This window comes from Cuculus canorus, chromosome 12 (genome assembly GCF_017976375.1).
Source record: "Cuculus canorus isolate bCucCan1 chromosome 12, bCucCan1.pri, whole genome shotgun sequence".
NCBI lineage: Eukaryota > Metazoa > Chordata > Aves > Cuculiformes > Cuculidae > Cuculus > Cuculus canorus.
Genome location: NC_071412.1, coordinates 314,414 through 336,077, shown reverse-complemented (window position 1 = coordinate 336,077; position 21,664 = coordinate 314,414). Strand labels below are relative to the sequence as shown.

At 58.4% G+C, this 21,664-nt stretch overlaps 2 protein-coding genes across 2 annotated transcripts; both read right to left on the bottom strand.

Moving 5' to 3' along the window:
* Positions 1-25: 25 nt before the first annotated feature.
* PDIA3 (protein disulfide isomerase family A member 3) lies at positions 26-7,767 on the bottom strand. Its single transcript, XM_054077902.1, has 13 exons — positions 7,437-7,767; positions 7,101-7,179; positions 6,178-6,295; positions 5,663-5,770; positions 4,655-4,784; positions 4,072-4,188; positions 3,814-3,939; positions 3,168-3,350; positions 2,556-2,664; positions 1,981-2,109; positions 1,260-1,339; positions 674-731; positions 26-431 (listed from the first exon to the last, which is right to left on the bottom strand). Exons 1-13 carry the CDS (start codon positions 7,595-7,597, stop codon positions 312-314), a joined length of 1,518 nt encoding a protein of 505 aa, XP_053933877.1. The 5' UTR covers positions 7,598-7,767; the 3' UTR covers positions 26-311.
* A 4,062-nt stretch (positions 7,768-11,829) lies between these two features.
* Positions 11,830-21,325, bottom strand: CKMT1A (creatine kinase, mitochondrial 1A). Its single transcript, XM_054078188.1, has 9 exons — positions 21,060-21,325; positions 15,927-16,125; positions 14,946-15,041; positions 14,607-14,828; positions 14,009-14,094; positions 12,860-12,983; positions 12,564-12,698; positions 12,288-12,413; positions 11,830-12,080 (listed from the first exon to the last, which is right to left on the bottom strand). Exons 1-9 carry the CDS (start codon positions 21,206-21,208, stop codon positions 11,964-11,966), a joined length of 1,254 nt encoding a protein of 417 aa, XP_053934163.1. The 5' UTR covers positions 21,209-21,325; the 3' UTR covers positions 11,830-11,963.
* Positions 21,326-21,664: the final 339 nt, after the last annotated feature.

Sequence of the window (21,664 nt, the reverse complement as noted above, 5' to 3'; positions counted from 1 at the left end):
CAGGTTTCCACAGGATAGGGACTCCTGGTCTTAAGGGGTCATTTTATTGTGTCACTTCTCCAAATGTACAAAAAAAAATTAGAAAACAACCTTACCCCCCGCCCCCTCCCAAGCCACAAAACAAACCAGTCTGGGAGCCCCACAGCAGTGCAGCTAAGAGACGGTAAGAAATGAAACAGAACAAGATACAGCAGCTGGGTCCCTGCAGCCCACACGGTCATTGGCTCTCCACAACCACAACTGGCCCCAGACTGCCCAGTGCTTCCCCAATTCACACAGAGCTCATCCCAAAAGGATGGCGAGTGAGTGCTTTACAAATCCTCCTTCACCTTCTTCTTGGATTTCTTGGCTTTGTCTTCCTCCTGGAGCACGGGAGTGTTGGTTGCCTCCCGCTTCAAGTAGCTGATGAAGTCACTCACTTCCCTGCCACCCTGCAGAAAGCACAAGACAGTGAGGCAGTGGCTGTATTCACTGCAGGCTTCCCCTGCACCGAGTGGCGTGCATATGCCAGGCAGGAGACCAGAGCAACTGCGAGCGGAATATTCCCAGCAGGTACCAGCGGGGGTGTTCCCAGGGCAACAGGACTGAGAGCCACCGCAGCTCCAGAAAGAGTCAGAATTATGTGCACACATGGGTGCTACTTCACTCCTTTACAAAGCAACAAAAGACTCACCTCATACTTCTTTGGACTCTGCTTCTTGCCAGCTGGAGCAAAATAGATGGTGGGGAAGCTGGGGAGAGAAGAGACACACAAGCTCCTAATGTGCTCTATTTTCTTCCAAAGCAGAGGCCAGCCCTCCCCAAAGAGACTCATGCCTGGCACTCCCCTAACACAGCAACAGCTTCAGCAGCTCTTATGCCAGCAGGTGTGGCCTCCAGAGGCCCGGCCTCATCCATGGCACTGGCTGAACTCGGCTGGCACCAGTTGCTACCTGGACTGTTTTTGGAAAAGCGAGCCAGCATCGTTTCTACCCTGCTGAGAACCCAATCACAGCAGATTCAAAACCAGAAGAAGGGCTCAGCAGGACAGGCCTCTGGGCACAGACAGGACACCGGAATCCCACAGACACAAGGCAGATGAGCGTCTCTTGTGCTCACTCTTGATTTTCTCACTCTAAGCGAACACCTACCCATACCATGCCAACCACCCCCACCCACTGTCCCCAGGAGACTCCTTCGGGTCCACGGCTGTGGCAGCTGTCCCAGACAGGAGCCTGAACTCATGACTGACTCAGCAGCATAAGGACAGAAACACCTACCCTCGGACTTCATATGGGGAAGGCACGTCATTGGCTGTAGCATCCATTTTGGCAATGACTATACTGGGGTCTTTACTGAGCTGTTGGTAGAAAGAGCTTGTTAGTAACCAGCTCACAGTAGTTAACACCAGAAACTCACTGATCAACACAATCTTACTGTGCTAAAAAGGGAACAAATATCTTCCAAGCGGTTTTCTCTGCCCTGACAGGGGCACCGGGAACAAAGTCCCTCCAAACAGCACACATCTCCCAGTGGGAGCTGCTGAACTGGTCCTGTAGACCAACAAGAGCAACTGCCTGCCTTCAGTCTTGGAAACTGGGCTGCCAGGATACGCAGCGCTGAGAAAGGAGGGTGCCTGGTAGCAGATTTATTTACTCCACTCAAAGCGTTCAGGGCAGCATCATCCTTCACCAGATGGAAGACTACATCAAGCAGAGGAAAAGGACCCAAAAAGGGACTTCACCAGTTGAGGCCAGCCACTGAATCAGGGAATATTTTATCTGCCACAGTAAAGGGAGCAAGCAAAACCCCTTAGTGTGGGTGCTACTCGCTGCAGAGCTTGGGGATGGAATTCTGCATTTGGAGGGGATGCCAAAACTCACAGCGCTCAGAGAGGCACAACTGTGCCTTGTTACCACAGAGGCTGAAGAGGCAAAATTTGCAGGATTGTTTAGTGCTGTAAAACTGTAGTTTGCATTGGCAACCCAGACCCAGACCTACCTTCTCCCCCAATTCTTTGTATTTGGGCTCCAGATTCTTGCAATGGCCACACCAGGGCGCATAAAACTCTATCAGGACATCTTTGTCTTCTGCATTAACGATTTCATCAAAGTTCTCAGCAACCACCACCTGGCAATGTTTGAACACACCTCTTAGACTCAGTAAGAAGGAGGCTGTGACACCACCATGGCTTCCAGGGAATACCCAGCCCTCCCACAGTAAAGATCCTTAGAAATAGCACAGTGTTGACCAGCTTGAGAGTGGTTCCACAAGGCAGGTCTGTGCACAATCCTTGCAAAATCAGGATGATCCTGTACTTGCAGAGCATGCTGCCAGTGTGTCACTACACTGAGACAACAAAACAGAGTCAAACCTGCAAATTGCAGTTCTCTGTTGGCTCAGAAAAGTGCAATGCAAGAGAATGAACTCTTTTTCCATCTACCATAAGAAGCTTCTCAGGATGGCACAATGTGGCATTTGCAGCATGGGACACTGACACAGGATGAGGAGCTGATGATGAACAGCCTCCTTCATCCACTAGTAGGAGCTGCTCCTGTGCTTGATGCAGCACTCACCTTCACGGGGCCATCGTTGCTTTCAGGGACAGGCTCCGATTTCAGGTACTTTTTCAAGTTTCCATCGAAATAATCTTGCAGGAATCTCTCCAGAGCCTTTCCATCACGGCTAAAAGTGAAGCGACACTTTACAGCCATCATCGCACGCACAGGATAAGACTTTCAAGGTTGATTTAAGCTCCTTCCACCCACAGAACAGATGCCACCTGCACCTCTCCAAGCACCAGGCTGGGGCTAGCTCAGAATCCCGGAACAAATGCAAAGATACCCTTAAGAGCTGGATGCACACTCATTCCAAGTTTTAGGCCTTTCAACACCCTTTGGTTTCTTTTCTCAAGAAGAGAGGGACAATTATTGCCTCTGCCCTTTAATGCATCTTAGTTCCTAACCAGGCACTTACACCACTTGGATTAAACTCTCTACTCTGTACCAAGGGGGGCTGCAAGATCTCTAGAGGGCAGGAAAACACCCAAGTAGGAGCCATTTTGATCCAGCTGGAACCATTTCTTCCAACTCTCTCATTTCCTTCAAGCCAAGGAAGTACATCCTGCTCACAGACTGCCAGACCAAAGTCCATCAAGAGAGAAAATACTGCTGAGTTCAAAAACTTACGAGAATTCTTCCTGCATGACGTATTTCTCGCCTTTAGCTGTTCTGATGGCAACAACAGGCGCCTCACCCACACTGCTGTCAAGACCAAACTCTGAAAGCTCATGGCTAAAGGTTTTCCGACTTGCAACAGCAAAAGACAGTTTATGGCCAGCATCTAAGAACTTCTTTGCAATCATCATAACTCTGAGAGGAAAAAAAAAAAAAAAAGACAAACCACAAAAAACAAAGGATAACTCTTTGGAACATCTCCCACATGACAGAATATTCCCAGGTTGACGTTGGACAGGAAATTCAACAGCATAAAATGGTCCAACAGAAAAGGTGCCGGGAGGCACAAGGCCTGTGTGAACATGGTGTGCTTTCATGACCACCAGGGTCTCAGGCACTGGGGAATACAAAGGGTAGAATCCTACACACCACCAGTGAGGAAGGGCTAAAGACTAGGGATCCAAAAGTAAGCAGGCGGGGTTTCAAAGGACACACAGGCTTTGGGCTCTGTGGGCAGCAGTCACCCCAATAGTTCTGATTAGAAACTCTGCTGGAAGCTTTCTGGGAGAGAATAATAGGAACAAAAGGAAGAACTTTATAAACGGCACCGATGCAGGGAACAAGCGAGAGAAGCTGGTAAGCCCCCATCACCGATTACCTGTTGCGCCAGTAGTTAGAGCCCTTTGCATTCTTCTCATAGTCCACATCATAGTAGGCCACCAGCAAGTCCTTCCCCTGGATCAGATCCTTATTGTCTTCTGTCATGTGTGGGCAGATGCCAAAGCTATTGACGAGACAGATGTGAGCGGCTTCACTTTCACTGCCCAGAGCCCACCATTGCCAGTAGCGGGCTGGATGCAGCACACCCCTGTTCCCATCAGGAATGATGGGTGCCACCAATTAGTAAGGAACTCACATGTTCTCCTGGATAAATTTCTTGATCTTCCCACTGGTGATTTTGTCTTCTGTGTACTTGACGGAGCTGTCCTCAAACTTGTTTGCCAGGCGTGGAGGACGGAACAAGACTACACCCCTGAGGTGAAGCAGGTATTGTGAATTAGCTGGAATTATCCCAGTGCTTCCTAGGGCAGCAGCTGGACAAGGCAAGGAGCCGGTCTCCAGCGACCATCCCCACTCACTGTACACAGGTTCAACCTGACTGCCTAGAGTCCAGGCCCTGCCTCAGGCCCACCCCTCAGACCTGTCCCATTGTTCAGAGAGGCCACAACAGGAAACAAAGTCGCCACCGTAACAAGCGATGGGGAAGCAAAACCCCTCTGCTGAACTACCTCTCACCCAGAGGCAAACACCAGCCCTCCAGAGCCTGCAAATGTTTGTACCTTCATCTCAATTCAGAAGAGACTGAAAAAATACAGCACTGGTGGCTAGGGAAGGGACATGACCTTATGCCGTGGTCAGAAAGTGAATCCACTTAACAACTGGAATCCATTAATTTGTCCCAGATGCCTCAATAACAAGAAACCCTTGTGTTAACTTACTCTCCATCTTCCTCATACTTCTGCACCAGCTGCTCCTCACTGGTGTGCGCAAAGCGGTAGTTATCCCGTAGGTTGTTGGCAGCTTTCATGAATTCCAAGTAAGCATCACCAGAGGTGTCTCCGAAGAAGCCTGCAGCAGAAAGACAGACGGTGACCCCGGACCGACCCAGAAGAGCCACCGCACAGCCTGAAGCATTTGTCTCTACAGCACACTGGAAGTTGCTTCTGGTTCAAGTCTTCCAATGCACCTCCAGGTCTTCATCACTGACAGCTTCTCTCCCATTTTTATTGGAACCTTTCTACATTCCCTCCCTTCCACTGCCAGAAAGTTACTCAACAGTCAGCCCAGCTTAGTGGTTCAGCCAAAGGCAGCTGTGCTCCGAGGGTTAAGATATCCATGCAGAACCATGTAACACTATGAGTGATAATAACTGCCAATGATACTTAAATTGTTCTGGGAATGCTGGCTGATACTCACCTACCTGCACCTGCACAACAGCACCTGATGTACACAAAGCAGAGCTGCTGCAGCCTCCTGTAAACTACTACTGAATCGCATGACGCTGACGGCCAATTTGGGGCACAAAACAGCACCAAAATGAACTTCCTGTTGCCCCAAAGCTCCCTGCTGCTGGCTACAAGTCTTCAAAAAGACATTCTGCAGCGCCAGGAGTTCCGACAGGCAGCCAGAGGATCACAGGAGCAGAGAAAGAAAAAAACACTGGAGGAAAACCCAAGGGGTCATTGAGTCCAACCTCATGGACAAATCAAGGCCAGTGTCCAAATCAGATCAAGTTGCCCAGAGCTCTGTCCAACAATGTTTGAAAATGTGCATGTTTCGAAACCCCTCTGGGCACACGTTCCAGTGCTTTATCATTCTCATTAGCAAAAGCCTTTTTGCTCACGTCCAGCTGCAATTTCCCTCAACACAGCTGGCAATCCTGACAATTATCCTTTCAGAGCGTTCCCCAGAAGCGCTCACCTCCATGCTGCACTGAATCTACTCACCTACTACAGAAGCGTCCTTATCACCGATGAATTTCTCGAAATCAGCCACTGAACTGAGAGCCACCGAAGCTGGTCCTGCCTGTTTCTTCAGATGACTGACAATCCCATCTTAAAGGAAAAGTTAAACGTTCAAAGGGATTGGTACAAAGTTTTACAAGATGTTCTCCAAGCATCCTAAAGCAAGAGCCATTCCTGCAGAACACGCATCTGCCATACAAAACCACGATGTGAACTGAAGAAGTGACATCACCAGCCTTACACAGGAACTTTCTAGTCTTTTCCAGATACTGCCCATCAGGGCACTGGAAGCTAAAGATAACACAGAAGCCTTCACTTTTAGAAGAGCTTTAAGGGACACAGAACATTCAGGGCTCAACACAGACTTCTGGAAAGGCCAAGGGCAGGGCGTGTGGGTGAGTCTTCTTTGTATCCTTCAACACATGCCACATTCTTGACACAACTAACACATGGGCCTGCCTCCTGGCACCATTTTGGCAGCTTGGACAAGCTTTTACCTGCTGTCCTAGGCCCGTCATAGGTTCCTGCCTCTTCTCCGTCCCGGAAAATCTTTAGGGTGGGATATCCACTGACTCCATATTTGATACAGGTGTTTGAATTTGCCGTACAGTCAACCTAGGGGAAGAGAACCATCACTGCTCAGTGACCCTGCACAAGAGTGGCTTTGCTGTTGGCTACATAATCACATGCAAAGATAAACTCTAGATGGTCTGAAAGCTCTCCCATGTCCCCAGCCAAGGTGGGATTCCTTTCACACAAAGTGCAAGGATCTGCAAAACAGCTACTAGACTGAAAGCTGCGGAAGGAGGTAGCACAGTTGTAATGACCAGCCTAGGAAAATAATTTGAAGAAATACTGGGAAGACTAAGTAGTTCTAAGCTTGGGCAGACTACACAGGAAGAAATACAAGGGAAGGTTCTTGTAACAAATGACAGGCTTAACAGGAATGAACTGTTTTCAGCACCTCAGCAGCCTTTAAGTGCCTACAATGCCTGAAGAACACAGGCTGACCTCAGCTGACAAGGAGGCTGTGGAGCCCAGGCCACTTCCCAAAAAAGAAGAGGAAGGCCTTGATTTGAGAAAACCACACGTGTTATCTGTCAGAAAAGCAAGGTTTTGGACTACAATGCTTACTTTCTACACCAAGGGACAACGCCATGAAACACAATGATATGCTAAAGCTCAGACTGGGTTACGCAGCTCAAAGGCTGCCTTCTCCTCTGGTTTGGGCGAGCCTTGCTGCGCTCCACACACCCCTGACCAGTCACCTGCTGGGTTTCAGCTTCCAGATCACTCCTTGGTGTTCGAGTGATGGAGTCCGTCAGAGCTCAAGGGAGCCAGGAAGCAGCGTAATGCGCTGTGGGCAGGCACCCACAGTGAGGCCTTGATCTGACATGAGCCCCCAGCAGTGCAGCCTCACCTTCACCAGCGGCACGATCCCCTTCAGCCTGGTCGCCGCTGCCTCGTACTCCGGCGCGAGCCGCTTGCAATGCCCACACCTGAGGGGACAGGGTGGGGTCAAGCCGGACCCGGCACTCCCTCCAGCTCTGCCGCTCCCCTGGTCCCGGCCCCGCTGTTCTCCTCAGCCCCCAGCTCCGTTGCTCTCCCCTCGCACTTGGTCGGCCCCGCTGCTCCCCACCCCCTCAGCTCCGGCCCCACCACTCCCCTTGCCCCCGCCTCGGCCCGGGTCCCACCGCTCTTCCTCCTGCTTCAGCCCCAGCCCCGCCGCTTCCCGGCCCAGCCCCACCGCCCTCACCATGGCGCAAAGAACTCCACGAGCACCAGCCCCGGGCGCTCGGCCAGGCCGCTCTCGAAGTCGGCATCGCTGAGCTCCACCACGTCGGAGGCGCGCGCGGCGAGGGCGAGGAGTGGGAGCAGCAGCGCGGCGGGCAGCGGCCGGGGCTGGGGGGCGGACATGGCGGACGGCGCGGAATCCCTCCTCGGTAGCGGCAGATGATCAGGCGCCGGGGGCCGCTGGCCGGAAGTTCCGCCCCCGAAGCCGGATCCGCCGTGTGGCAGCTTCTGATTGGGCGCCGCGCCGTGCGTCACGCCAGGATCGGCCAATGGGCTGCAGGCGCGCGGTGGGGGGCGTGGCCACCAGAAGGGGCGGGACAATACAAGACCGTTGTCGTACAGGGGGCGTGGTCATATGATCACGTGGTCATGGAAGGAGGCGTGGTCATACCAGCCTATGGTAATAGGAGGGGCGTGGTCTTATGAGGGGCGGGGCCACAAAGACCCATGGTCGCATGAGAGGCGTGGTCAAACGCGGTGACCCCGCCCTCCGGAGCACGGGGTCGCGGCGGGGCGCGGGGGTGGTGTCAGGCCCGCCGCGCGTGGGGAGAGTAATGTACGCCCGGGCTGCAGCGGTGCGCTCCGAGCCGCACCCGGGAGCGGGTCTGTCCCACGTAATCGCAGAAGCATGGGGTGGGTTGGGCTGGAAGTGACCTCAAAGCCCACCCAGTCCCACCCGCTGCTACGGGCCGGGACACCTCCCGCCGCATCAAGGGCTCCAAGCCCCATCCAGCTCCGGCTCAGAGCAGGCAAACCCCATTGCCACGTCCCTGCCACCACACCCTGGTAGCGCCGTGGTTCTCCGCTGTTCCCCTACGAGGAACACAGCTTCAGAGCTGTACAAATCTGCCTGCTGCTAACGATCTCGCTTGTGGGGACGCTCACCATCTATGAGTTCCAAATCCTGTGCTATAATATGCTTTCTTCAAAAGCACAGGAGGAATTACAGCTCCCAAAACACCCTCAGGGGTGCGGGAAGACTCTAGAGGTGGCAACTTAAACTGCAGGGCTAAAAAACCCCAGATCTTCGCTGTTACAGACACAAAATAATCGCATGGGTTTTCTTTGTCTAAGAGAAAATGCTACTAAAGGATCCAAAACCAGAGCAGGCTAGCAAAAGTTCAGGAAGGTGAAGAAAAGAAGAATCAAGGAGGAAATATCTGATGAACTCGTGGTGGTCTGGGAAACATAGGGACACTGTGCACAAGCAGCAAATGGGAAAGGACCTGTGGCATGACCCAGCAGTTACAGGAATGGAAGGAGATGCAAGAGCAGCTCTTGCAGGTAATGGACCAGCACAGGTTATGGAGCTCACAACCACCTTCATCCGTCTTGGCAGAGCATCATTGTATTCACTCCTGCACCCAGAGACCTAGGACACCCCCTGTTGGAGATGCTCACCAGAGCCCTGCCACAGTGGGCGTGCAAGGCTGGAGCTGGGGGAGCTGAGCTGCTGGTGTGGAAGGGGAGAGCTGCCTGGTGTCCCAGCAGATCCACACAGGCCAGTGCTCACAGTACCACTACACGAGGTCTGCATACATGATTCGGTCTGTTAGTGATTTGTTCATGGCCCAGTTACGGCCAGAAGAATCAGGAATTCCCAACTTTGGATTCAGCAATGTAACATTAAGAGTACTGGGACAGACAGACCCAGGGCACCCCAATGCAGGCACTGGGGTGTGGGGACACAGAATGGGAGCTCTGGGAAGCTCCTGGCTGACATGAAAGCAAAGACCCCAGGGAGATGAGGCTGCCCATGGGGATGCGGCCATCACTGGCCAGTTCCTGGGAATCAGCTGCATGGATGAATCCTGCTGCAGATCTGTCACCAGGTGCAGCTGAGCCCCTGCCCACCCTCTGGGGTGCCTGGGCCAGGCCTGGGCATGCCAAGGACAGCAGGGAGTGCCTGCAGTGCCAGCACCACTCCCTCGGCAGCACTGCCTGCCCAGGTTCCTCCATACTGGTCCAAATCAGGTGGGAAGATCAGGGCTCCCTCTGCTCCTCCTGTTCCAAACTGGGAGGTCACCTTGATCCGATTGCTGGGCCAGAACCTCTGTGTGTGGCAGTGGGAAGGAGAAGCAGCCCAACCATGGATCCGCAGGTAAGGCTACACTGAGCACGTCTGGCACAGGCAGGCTGCACCCAGCTGCACCCAGCTACCCTTCCTCTCCAGTTTGTAGCACAGAGGGTGCTGGCAGAGACAGAGGATGCTCCCCAGGGAAGCTGCTTCCCCTTGTTGAGGCCGTTCATTCCAAGCGGGTTTTGTCCTTCTGCTGGAGGGATTGCCCCTGGGACCTGAAACAAGCGATCCTCAGCAGAGCAGTCTCGATTCCTCGGTACCCAGCTGCCTGTCTGCTTGGGCTGGCAGTGAGTGGGCAGCGCTTTCCACCCCACTGCCCATCCCTACATTGTTCCCCAAGGACAGGAGCAGAGGTGCAAGAACTTGGCCATGCAGGAGAAGGGCCAGCAAATAGCTCCCAGGAGCGTGGGGATGAGCCACCTCACTATTTCCTCATTAAGAAGCAGGGCTTTGGGCAATAGCTGAGCCATTTGGGGCCTTCTGGGTAGCTGAGCTCCTGCAGTTGGCCAGCAGCAGATTTCCCTCTGGAGTGAAAGGGACAAAATAAAATCCCCCCTCCCACGTCTCTGCTCGGGTTGGTGCAGGGCGGTGAGTCACCCCAGCCTGAAGGATTTTTGCAGCTGTGCCCATTCTCTGCTCAGGTGCTCAGGTCTCACACTGAGGCGTCAGGGTTATTCTCCTGCATCCAGTAATTTGGCAAACAGGAGCAGGAGTGTTTGCAGGATGTGGTAGTGTCCACTTCCAAAATACTCTCCCAGTCTTTGCTTCTGCAGCCTTTGCTGTTGGTACCACTGCAGAGAATGGTGGAATGGTCTGGGTTGGAAGGGACCTAAAAGCCAATCCAGTCCCACCCCCTGCCATGGGCAGGGACACTTCCCACTGCATCAGGGGGTTCCAAGCCCCATCCAGCCTAGCCTGGAACACCTCCAGGGAGGGGCAGCCACAGCTTCTCTTGGAAACTTGTGCCAGTGCCACCTCACCTTCATCGTGAAGAATTTCTTCCTAGTGTTTAATCTAGGTCTTCCCCTTTCCAGTTTAAAGTCATCAGCAGCTACACTGTTTCATTGTCACCTCAGAGAAATGCCTGTACAGCTGCATCGAGGTCAGTAAGGGCCAGTGGCCTTTCCTCCTCTAGTCCACATCCTGGTTCCCGCACAGCATCCTTGCAGGCAGCCTGACGGCAGTGGCGTGCGGGAACGTCTGCCACGCAGCAGCCTTGGCTGCGATGCCCAGGCTCCCTCCATGGTGCCCAGGCTCCCTCTGGGCAGGGGGGAGGCCGAGCGCTGGCGATGGAGTGGATCAGACCCAATCTCTGCCCGGACACGGTGCTGTGTGCTGGCAGCCCAGACAGTCTGTGCCCAGGGTGGGGTGTGCAGGGACAGTGAGAACCAATCAGTGCAGCAGGGTTGAAGCACCAGGGCTTAAGCTTTGTGGAAATTCCTTCTCCTGCGGGTAGCTGATCCGCCCAGCTTTCCATGGCGGCCACTTCACAGCCTTTCCAGTACTTTAGGTATCACCGAGCGCTGTGGCCGCTGTTCCTGGAGAAGCCTCGGCTCCCCCTGGCACCAGGGTCCGCGGAGCAGGGTGGCAGCGCCCGTCCCCGCCACGGAGAACGGGGAGGCGCCGGTGACCGGAGCTGCCGGGGCTGCCACCGCTGCGGGACCGGCGCCGGGACAGGCCCGGGAGCCGCACGGTTAACGGGCGCGGCCAGCTCGGACCGGGGGCGCCAGGGGGCGCTGCCGCCTGCTCGGCACCGGAGCCCCCGGTACTGCCCGGGTGCTGCCCCCGTCTCACCCCGTTCTGCCCCGTCTCGTTCCGCCTCGTCCCATCCCGCCCCCCTCATTCCGTCCCTCCTGATCCCCTTCTTCCCTGTGCCGTCCCGTTCTGCCCCGTCTCGTTCTTTCCCGTCCCGGGGGCAGCAGCGGGGAGCCGACCCCCTCCCGCTCTGCGCTCCGGGCGGGAGGGGCTCTGTCCCGCAGGCAGGAGCGGGGCCAGAGCCCGACCTGGCTCCTCCGGGCTCCGCTCCCTTCCCTGCCCCCCTGCTCTCCGGGATGGGCACAAGCCACCCCCTCCGCTCCCTTCCTGCCCGTGGCCCCTGGCCCCGACGGCTCCAGCAGGTCCCGCACCCCCGGGGCTGCCCACACGCAGTCTCTTGCGACCTCCAGCCCAGGGCAGCCCGAGCTGGGAGGTGCCCAGAGGTGGGCGCCTCTGCGGGGGCACAGGGGAGAGGAGTGGGGCGGCAAGCGCCGGCATAAGGAGGAGACTGAGCCATGGCTAAAACAGCGCAGGTTTATGGGGTCTGGCCTGGCGCGTTGCGGGTTACAGGACACAGCGACATGCTGGGCACAGAGAACATGTAAGCTACGGGGGAAGCTGGGTCCCGCAGGGCTGGTGCTGCCATGGTCCAGCTCAGTGCCGGAACTGGGGCACCGGGGAGGGGATGCGGATGTCCTGGCCCCTCTCCAGCCTCCGTTCGCAGTCGATCAGGTAGTTCACACCGTCTATCACCAGCTGCACCAGCTCCACCTGCACCAGGAGCATACGCTGTCCCGGGAGCCGCGCCAGCGAGGCTCCTGGCTGGCCCCACTGCACTGTGCGGGACAGGCGTTGCACCCCCAGTCCCTTTATGTTGGTCCCAGCACACAGCCCTGAATTGTTTGGGTGCCACAGACCCTGTCATCCTCACACACTCCAGAACCTCCCTCCCCAAAAGCAGCTCTGCCCGGAACCCACCTCTGACTTCCCCAGACGGTCCAGGTTGGAGATGTCAAAGATGCTGCCAGTAGCTGCGGTGTCCACACCACCTGTCCCACGCTTCTGTAGCCGGAGGTTCTCCAGGATCTTAGGGAAGCGGCTATCCTGGTGCCCAGAGAAGGTGTCAGTGCTCAGGGGGACCATCAGCAAGGGAGTCGGGGCTCTGCAGCTGACTGCTCCCCGCGGCAGCCCTCCTGCCACTCACAGGACCCTGTCAGCCTGTGCATAATCCCACAAAACTGGCCATGGTAATACCTTGCTGAGCAATGGCAGCTTGATGTGGACGCCCGCTCGCAGCCCGGTGCCCAGGTTGGAGGGGCAGGTCAGGATGTAACCCAGCCGCTCGTTCCACATGAACTCCCAGCCTCGCTCCTGGATTAGCCGCTCCACCTGTATTGGAGGCATAAGGAGCAGTTCAGCTCCCAGCCATGAGGTGCTCAGCCCTCGGCACAGCATGCTGCCCCTCAGGTGCTGCCCAACCCCACAGCAGCTCTGCATGCCTCTCTCTGCCTGTCCAAGGGGCTGGCACAGAGTGGGCTGGGCGTGCTCACCTCCTTCAGGCCCCGACAGAACCGCTCAAAGACACGCTTCATGTTGCCTCCCTTCTCCATTGAGATGATGCGTGTGTGGTCCTCCTCGTTGATCCAGATCAAGAAAGTCTTCTCGTTGTTGTGCCTAGGCACAGGGCAGTGTTCAGCTGCGCTGGTGGCTGGCAGAGCCCTTGTGCCCTCCCAGCCACCCATGCCAGCCCCAGCTGTGCCGCCTCTGCCCCTGTGACCATGGTACCAGTGCTCTGCCAGCGCCCGTGGCTGGGAGTGCATCGCCAGAGCACAGCACAGCAGCAAGGCAGCTGGCCAGGAGATGCTCCTGGAAATGGGCCAGGGTTCATCCACATGTGCTGCTGCAGGTGATGGGTGCTGGCTCCTGTGCCATGGATGCAGGCAAGCACTGCTGGGGAGGATCAGCACGGTGCCAGCGTGGTGGCAACCCTGCCTGGACCGGGACAGGAGCATGGCTCCTGCACCATGCTGAAGGAGGGGGCTTTTGTGCATGAGGGGAACATTAGAAGGGTTAGAAGGAAGCTGGAGCTGGGGACCATGTGCACTGTGGAGGTGTTCTCCATGAGGCTGCTATAAAGGCGCTGTGCTAGTGAGGGCGGTGCAGGCGACTGCATGTGCCGGCTGTCACTGTACAGGTGCGTGGGATGGTGTGTGGGCTGTTGCATGGCTGCACAGCGATGCTGGGAGGAGCAGTAAGATGCCATTGTGGGCAGGATAAATTTTGGGGCAGGCAGAGTGTGCAGAGAGCCAGGAAGAGCACTGGGGATTGCCTGAAGGTAATTACAGGGTTTTGGCAGCCTAGACCACAAGGTGCTGCAGGATGGAGAGTGGGCAGGATCGACAGCAGGGGCTACCTCTGAAGTCTCGCTTCTCAGGAGGGTGCTGTGGCTGCTGTATGGAGCACCTTGCTCCTGGCTGCAGCACACAAGGGCCTCCCAGGTCAGGTGTGAGAAGGGAGAGCCCAGATCTGTGTGGCCACAGTGCCCGAGGCGAGAGCAGCCCAGAGGCATGGGTGCTGCATGCACTCGGGTCCACGATGTGGCAAGCATGGGGAGCACGGCAGGCAGCACTGAGGCATTCAAACAGAATAGCAGCGTCGCCCATCTTTCTGCACTGCCTGGTGCTGGGGCAGGTCCTCACCAGATCCCTCGGGCGTCGGGCCAGTCCCGGGCCATTCCTGCTGCTGTCAGGAGCGGGGACACGGGTTTGTCGAAGAGGAAGTGGTCCTGGAGGGAGGCAAAGTGTGTGAGCTCGCCGGGGCTGCATGGCTGGTGCCAGGGCTGCACGACTGGTGCCAGGGCACCCTGTCTCACTGGGCGCAGCCTGCCATGCAGGCAGTGGATGCACCATGGCTGTTCCAGGCAGGGCCAGCTGGCCTGCTGCTCCTGTCTTCCTGGCCAACCCTTCCTGCACCAGGGGCTGGTGGGGCACTGGCCATGTGCTGCAAGCCCACCTTCCCCTGGGCGTGGGCAGGGTCATGAGGCAAGAGCCAGAGGGAGCCATGAGCTGCTGGGGCTGTGTTCAGTGGGATCCATCCTCCCCTGGCTCAGGAGGGCTGAGCAGTGCTGTGAGCATCTTCTGCACTTGCAGGGTGGCCTCTCTGGGAAAGGGAATCCTAGTCTCACAGGACAGTGGGGCTGAGAAAAGGAGGATATGGCCTCCCAGAGAGGTGATGCTGGCGAAGGGGTTCTGCTCTACAGGCAGCCAGGGTGGCTGGTATGGAGCTGCACCGACTCACGTCAATGAGCTGCTGTTGCTCCTTCTCCGTCATCTCGCTGAGGCGGTAGTACCGGCCTGCCAGATCTCCGGTGAGGCCATTCAGTGCCTCCACTGTTACCTTCTCCACCTCTCGCCGCTCAGCACGGCTGCAGGCTGGTGGCAAGCTCAGCCCGCGGATGCTGCGCCCAGTCCGGACGCGGGATGAGAGCACATATCGCTCATCGAATTGCCCGAACTTGATCTGGAAGAGACACAAGCCATGGGGCAGTTATGAGGCAGTGCTGCTGCTGGCAGGGACCCTGTTCCCCAGGGCATGGGGAAGGGCCCTGTGCACAGCACTGCTGCCTGACTTACACACCTTGCTGGCATCCAGGTCTGTGGGGTGCTTCATGGTGCGGGGGTTGTACCCGTTGTGCCGATCCTGAATCACGGGGTCAAACAGGTCAGCAAACACCTGGAAGTAAGTAGAATGATGTGCAGCACTGCAGACCCAGCATCCCACAAAGCCCTGGCCATGAGCTGGGTGCAGTCCTGCTGCCAGCATAGGGACCGTGGCGGCAGTGGGGCCACAGTGGGTGGCTGGGGGCTACAGCGCATCCTGCAATGCAATGGCAATCCACAGGGCCAGAGCTGCCCAGGCAAGTGGGGCTCAGAGGCAAGGAGGAAGAGGTTGCAGGGCTCTATGAACCGCTGCTGTGAAGAAGCCCTGTGTCCCACAGGGACAGAATCACAGAATCACAAGGTTGGAAAAGACCCATTGGATCATCGAGTCCAACCATTCCTAACACTCCCTAAACCATGTCCCTCAGCACTTCATCCACCCGTTCCTTAAACACCTCCAGGGAAGGCGACTCGACCACCTCCCTGGGCAGCTGTTCCAGTACCCAATGACTCTTACTGTGAAGAATTTTTTTCTGATATCCAACCTGAACCTCCCCTGATGGAGCTTCAGGCCATTCCCTCTTGTCCTGTCCTCTGTCACTGGGGAGAAGAGCCCAGCTCCCTCCTCTCCACAACCTCCTTTCAGGGAGTTGTAGAGAGTAATAAGGTCTCCCCTCAGCCTCCTCTTCTCCAGGCTAAACAACTCCAGCTCTCTCAGCCGCTCCTCGTAAGACTTGTTCTCCAGCCCCTCACCAGCTTTGTTGCTCTTCTATGGACACACTCCAGAGCCTCAACATCCTTCTTATGGTGAGGGGACATGCTGGGGCTGGCCAAGGACTGGGCAGGAGGAGGTGGGCAGTGACATCCCAGCCTGCTGGATGCACTGCAGGTTCCACACCTCCTCTGGCTGCAGCAGGCACCCTGTAGAGCCTAGAGCAGGGTTCCAGCCACCACTCACCTCGTAGGCCTCTTCATCACCAGCTACCATGCCCACGGTCTTGATGAAAGGGTGGCCGGGGTTGTCAACACCTGTCTGGATGCACTGGTCCAAGGTCCAGCCATTTGGGGTCGCTTTGTCACAGAGCCTGGCATAGATGGCTGGCGTCAGGCTGCTGGCCATGCAGTTGTTGTGTTTCCGCAGGTCAGGGTACTCAGCGCTGTGGAAGGAGAGACTGATGTGTCCTTTGGGGCCAGAGGACCACAGCACTCGTGTCCTTGCCCCACAGAGACCCTGACGGCAGATGTGGACGGGGCTCTCTAGTGAGGGAGTTTGGCATGCTCTGCTCATCCACACCAGTGAAGGCCAGTGGGAGTGGAAAGGATTTGGTGGCATTGCACAGCGAGGGCAGAGAGTGGCCCAAGATGAGAGCTGACGTTGCTGAAGGGCAAGAGTCCACGAGCAAACCTGGACTGGTTGTTAGGGTGTGCCTCCTTATCAGCCATGTACCAGGGCCCTGCCCTGGGAGAGCATGCTGGGTGAGCAGCAGCAGCCACATCAGCCACAGCCCCACGCTGGGGCACAGACAGCTGCCAGGGTTGCCTTGCGCAGAGCTGTGGGGTCTCGCTTTGCTTCTCCCTGTGGGGCTGCCCTGACACTAGCCCAGCGGAGGGTGGCTGCTCCCACTGCCCCTTCTGCCCAGCATGGGGGGCTGCCCATGCGGCACTGGGGAAGGCAGGACCTGTGGGGCCCTGGTGTGCCTGGTCTCTGGGCCCCTGCCCCCCATCCCACTGCCCCTGGATGCTGTGGGGCAGGAGATTGGTTGACCCTGATCTGCAGCCGGTGGGAACTGCACTTCTCCGGCGTGGTTTATTGTATTAAGGAGATGCTTTCCTCTAATCAGCTTAGTGGGAGGCTGTCTCCTGACCTCATTCCCACTTTAGCCAGGCTTTGTGCTTGTTGTGGGCTCATGGGAGGATTGGCAGGGCAGGACCCCGGCAGTACTCTCCTTGGCCAAATCCCTGCTGCCAGGAGATAGTGCCTCCATTTGCGTCAGTGGCACAGGACTGGCCCTTGTCAGCCCAGATGACTTGGCTGGTGACCAGAGGGGGTCTCGCAGCCCAGGGGATGCCTGTCTCCTCTCCTAGGAGGGAGAGATGCTGCCCTGGGGAGGGGTCCATTTGGGAGAAGAGGAGCTGGGGCTAGTGTGGGCCAGTGAGTGCAGTAGCCAGCCACCACCCCCAGTAGCGAGTCCTGGCACCCTCACAGCACTCGGGTCCAGCTCCTGGGCTAAGTGCCCATCAAAGGCGCTGGGTCTGGCTGCTAGCACCCGGCCCCCATGCTGCAATGCAAAGCGCTGTCACTGCTGCCGCCTCCTCCCCTGCGTCTGCAGGCCAAAGAATGTGCATTGGCGCTTCGCCTACGGCTTGGCTACTGCTTGTGGCTTCCTGCGCTTTGCAGAAAGAAAGGGAGGTAGGGCTTACATTGTCTGCTCTGCACAGGAGGGCACTGGTGGCTTCAGCCTGGACCAGTGCAAGGAGGTGTTTGCTCCTGGCAGGAACTCGATCTGTGCCATGCAGGCTGAGGGCTGCTCCCCCAGCCCACACACCTACCCGTGCTGTGTCAAGATGCTCCAGTTCAGAGGCTGATTCGTTGTACATGGGACGCAGCCTGCACCAGCCTCCCCCACTGCTCCTGCCCCTGACACCAGCTGGCAATTGATCCATGTCTCCCCAGGGAGAGACACTCCAGTTAAAAGCATTTGCTGACCAGAATGGGACACTTGGACAAGTTCCTCCCCGGTTCCTAGCATGGCTAGCGCTTCCTGGCATGCCAGGACTGCAGCCTGCTCTGCTTTCCACCCTGGCAGCAGCAAACGCAATCCAGAAAGCAAGAAAGGTTGCTCAGGGAACCAAGCTTGCTTCCAGCCAGCAGAAGATTGTTGTAGGCTTGAGCCTGCTGCCTGCCATGGTCAGTCCAAACCATCACTGAAGCGTTCAGAGATTTCAAACCCCTGGGAGACTCCAGCCCCTGCCTGCAGGATGTGCAGTGCTGATTTAGCTCCTGGTCCGAACACACCCTCCCCCAGAACAGCACTGAATCACAGCCAGCAACTCCAGGGAATCTCTCTTCAGCCTTTCCACAACACCTAAACTAAGCTGGACGGTGCCAGGATCAGCAGGGCCTTGCAGGAACGAAGGTGCTGAGCGCTCAGTCCTGTGCTCCCAAGTGGTGCCCTGCAGAGCTGGAGCAATGCTGCAGTGGAGACTGCCCATCCCTGCAGCCTGAGCTGTAGCCTGGGGCTGGTGCAGGAAGGCACTGTCTGTCCATGTGTCCACCACAGCTTGGAGGTGACACTGCACTTGGCCTTACCAGGGCTGCCTGAGCCCCACAGGTTTTCTTCCCAAAGCTGTTTTTTGAAGGATGACCCTGTCAGAACCATCTTCGGTTCTTGCTGCCATGTGGCTGAGCGACAAGGTGGCCTCCCTGCCAGCTCCCAGCCGCAAAGGCTGGAAGAGTATTCAGCGGAAGGTGGACAACTGCCAGAAGCGCGACTCAGCGTGGGTGCTTCGCTACCACCCACACTCAGTGCTGCCATCCTGCCTGTGACCTCGGGGTGCAGTGGCCAGCAGCAACTGCCCTTGTTGCCCTCGCGCTTCACTGGGAGGGCACCTGCTAAGCGCATTATCTCTCCGTCTACCATTTGGGCAGCCTCTCCAGGAGCAGCAGCCCTCTGCATTTCCCCACAGCTCATCACCGCTAATCCAGTGCTCTTCCTGGTGCCACCAGCTCTGTGGGTGCCCACACTGATGGCAGCTCCAGCTGCACGTGGCTGCTGGAGTGGAGTGAGTGTGGGGCAAGTAGCATGGATGCTGTGTGGTGGCAGTGGGCAGGAGGAGCTGTGTGCCAGCAGGTTGCTGCAGGCAGAGGAGCGTGCAGCTTGTTTACACAACGAGGAGGGGGCTCGGGCTTTGTGTGGTGACATGTTGGCAGGAAGCCCCAGCAGTGACCTCCCAAATGTGGCACTGAGTCTTGTGTGGGACCCCACTTGCCAACGAGCACTCCCTCCCCCCTCCTCCAGACTCCCCTCAGTCGCCTCCTTCCCACAGATGGAGCCTGGCTGTTCACCCAGTCCCATTCTTATTCCCAGCACCAACGCCCTGACCTGCTGGTTTTCCCAGGCACTGATCCTGCCCCAGCAGAGCCTGTGCAGCATAGCCAGCTCGGCCCATGCCCTGAGCCACAGAGAGGGCACTGATGATGCTTTGTGTGTGCAAAGGGACACCGATGTGCCCAGGTTCAGTTGGGACAGGCCAAATCTCCCCAGTCTTTCCCTTGCCTGCAGGAGCAGAGTGCCTGCCTTTCTTCCATCAGCCAGCAGGTCCCACAAGTTCCATTGTTTTCCCCTCACCATCCTCACTTAATGAAGACCTGATGTCTGCAGCCCTCCGGTTATTTAGAAAGCTCAGAAGCTTATTCACCTTCCTGGGAGGTGAATAAACACCACCTCCTAATCTTCCAACTCGATCCGTGTCCATCCCCTTGTCTTTGCGGCCAGACTCAGCCAGTCTGAGCCCCCGGCTGCCAGCACACAGCTTTCTCACAAGCAGGGTGCTCAGCCTGCAATGCAGCACCGCTTTGCTTGCTGACTGCACTGTATTTGCTGCAGGGACCACAGCAGCCGCATGTGTTTGGAGCAGTAACATGCTGCCTCCTTCCCCACTCTGCTCCTTCACTGCACACAGTATCTGCCAGCACCAGAATGCGGAGGAAAACCCGCTCCTGGCTTTCCTGGCCTGCCTCTGAGTTGTGCCAGGCTGAGCAGCCAGTGCCAGTGCAGGGCGGAAGGACTGGATGGTGACTGCCACGTCCCTCTCCCCTCCCTGGTCCCCGTGAGGCACTGGCGGCTCCTGCCTCAGCCCCATCTCGTGCCTTGGCCATCCCCTCTCCTGGGGGCAGTGCAGGTGCTGGGCAGGACCTGTGTCCTCTTCCCACCTCGAGGCCCCGCTTCCTCATCGCCAGAACACATGATGGGGAGAGGGGCCGTGGTTCCGCCTGCCCGCAGCTGAAGCCTGTGGCCCTCTTGGGTCCGGCCAGGCTCCCTGTGCCACCCTTGGCAAGGAGCAGTCCAAGGGGGTGACACAAGGCCTTCTGTGCTGGAGCTCTCACCCCAGACCCACTTGGCAACCATGACGCTCATCTGGCTTAAGGGATCAGGCGCGAGCTGTGTGAATGGGGCCAGCGGCTCTCGCAGAGCCAGCGTTACCCCAAAAGCATCCCTAAGCGAGGCCAGGCCATCCACGTGCCCACCTCGCCCCGTGCCCCCTCCCAGGAGCGCTGGTGGCCCATGGCAGGGATCGTCACCATCCCAAGCCGGGGGCTGCTGGCTCGCCACCCACAGCCCCTCCATTTCTCCCTTTAAGAACTGCCCCGAGGTGGGGGAGTGGGGCCCTGCCAGGAAACCTCTGCTTTTCAACGCAGCGGTCCCTGTGCTGGAGGTGCGTGGAAAGGCTGGAACAGCCAGATGGGATCGGGCCAGGGACTGCCGCACGGGCCGGTGCAGCAGGGGAGCCGCTGCCCAACACCGGCCCGTGCGGGTGGGGCTGCGGGGGTTCGGACAGAGGGGACAACGAGTCCTTTGGCTCCGTGCCGTTCCCACCAGAACGCTGGCGATTCCTCCCTGGCCCCTCTGGCAGCCGGGACGAGCCCGGGGGTCTCCTCAGCCGGTAGTGCTGCCCACCGGGCCGACCCAGTGCCCGCAGCCCCTGGCCCCGCGGCGCCCCCAGCCCGCCCGGCCCCCGCAGCCACCGGCCCCGCAGCCCCGGGGCTCCCGCCGGCCGCGGGATGCTGACTCCCGCAGCCAGTCCCGGTGCATCCGGAGGGCGACCGCACGGCCCCGCTGCAGCGGCTGGCGGGGGTGAGCCGGGCTCGGAGATCCCCCCGCGGCGGCGCCGGTGCCGTCCAACACGACCGAGTCCCCGCCGCCGCCCGGGCCCAGTGTGGGCTCGGTTCCTTGGCGTCCCCGCCCCTGTCCACGGCTGCGGAGGAGCAGCGCCCGCCCCACCGCCCCGGGACCCCCGCCCCGACCGGAGCTCGGGGGCATCTCCGCCCCCGCCCGAATGCCGGTACCCGCCCGCCGCCCGCGCCCGGTACCTGGGCGGGTATCGCCGCCGCTGCCGGTCGTTCGCGCTGACCGAGTCCCGGGCGAGCAAGAAGCCAGCGGCGAGCGAGCCGGCGCCCACCATGGCTAGGAGGCCGGCAGAGCGGCGGGAGGCGAGGGCGCGGGCGAAGGTGCTGGCCATGGCGTAGCGCGGAGCGGCGGAGCCGGCGGCGGGCGTGAGGGCAATGGGAAGGGGACCGGTAACGGCGGCGTCGGGCGGGTGCAGGGGGCCTCAACGGCGCCGCCACCTGCCCGCCCGCCCGCCCCGCCCCGCCCCGCCCCGCGCCGCCTTCAGCACCGGGCGCCGGACAGCGCTCCGCCCCGGGACCCACACCCCGGGACCCGCACCGAGCCCTGCGCCCCGGGACTCTGCCGCACCGCCTTCAGCACCGCGCGCCGGACAGCGCTCCGCCCCAGGACCCCGCATCGCTCCCTGCCCCCCGGGACGCCGCACCAAGCCCCGCACCCTGGGACCCCGCACGGAGTCCTGCACCCCGCGACCCTGCACCGAGCCCCGTAGCCCGCACATCGCACCCCAGGTTCCTGCCCCGCGCAGCCGCCTTCCGTCCCGCGCGCCAGATAGCGCCGGAGGGGCAGT

Bases quoted from the DNA above. Each gene is read 5' to 3' on its own strand.
- PDIA3 (XM_054077902.1), bottom strand. From the start codon at position 7,597: ATGTCCGCCCCCCAGCCCCGGCCGCTGCCCGCCGCGCTGCTGCTCCCA. The intron at 4,189-4,654 runs GTAAGTTAACAC...GCTTCACCTCAG, and splicing joins AAGTATGAGGAAGATGGAGA to GGGTGTAGTCTTGTTCCGTC. The intron at 3,351-3,813 runs GTAATCGGTGAT...TTTTCCTCTCAG, and splicing joins TCTAACTACTGGCGCAACAG to AGTTATGATGATTGCAAAGA.
- CKMT1A (XM_054078188.1), bottom strand. From the start codon at position 21,208: ATGGCCAGCACCTTCGCCCGCGCCCTCGCCTCCCGCCGCTCTGCCGGC. The intron at 14,829-14,945 runs GTGTGTAAGTCA...TGTCTCTTCCAG, and splicing joins CAGACCTGGATGCCAGCAAG to ATCAAGTTCGGGCAATTCGA. The intron at 14,095-14,606 runs GTGAGTCGGTGC...GCCTCCCTCCAG, and splicing joins AGCAACAGCAGCTCATTGAC to GACCACTTCCTCTTCGACAA.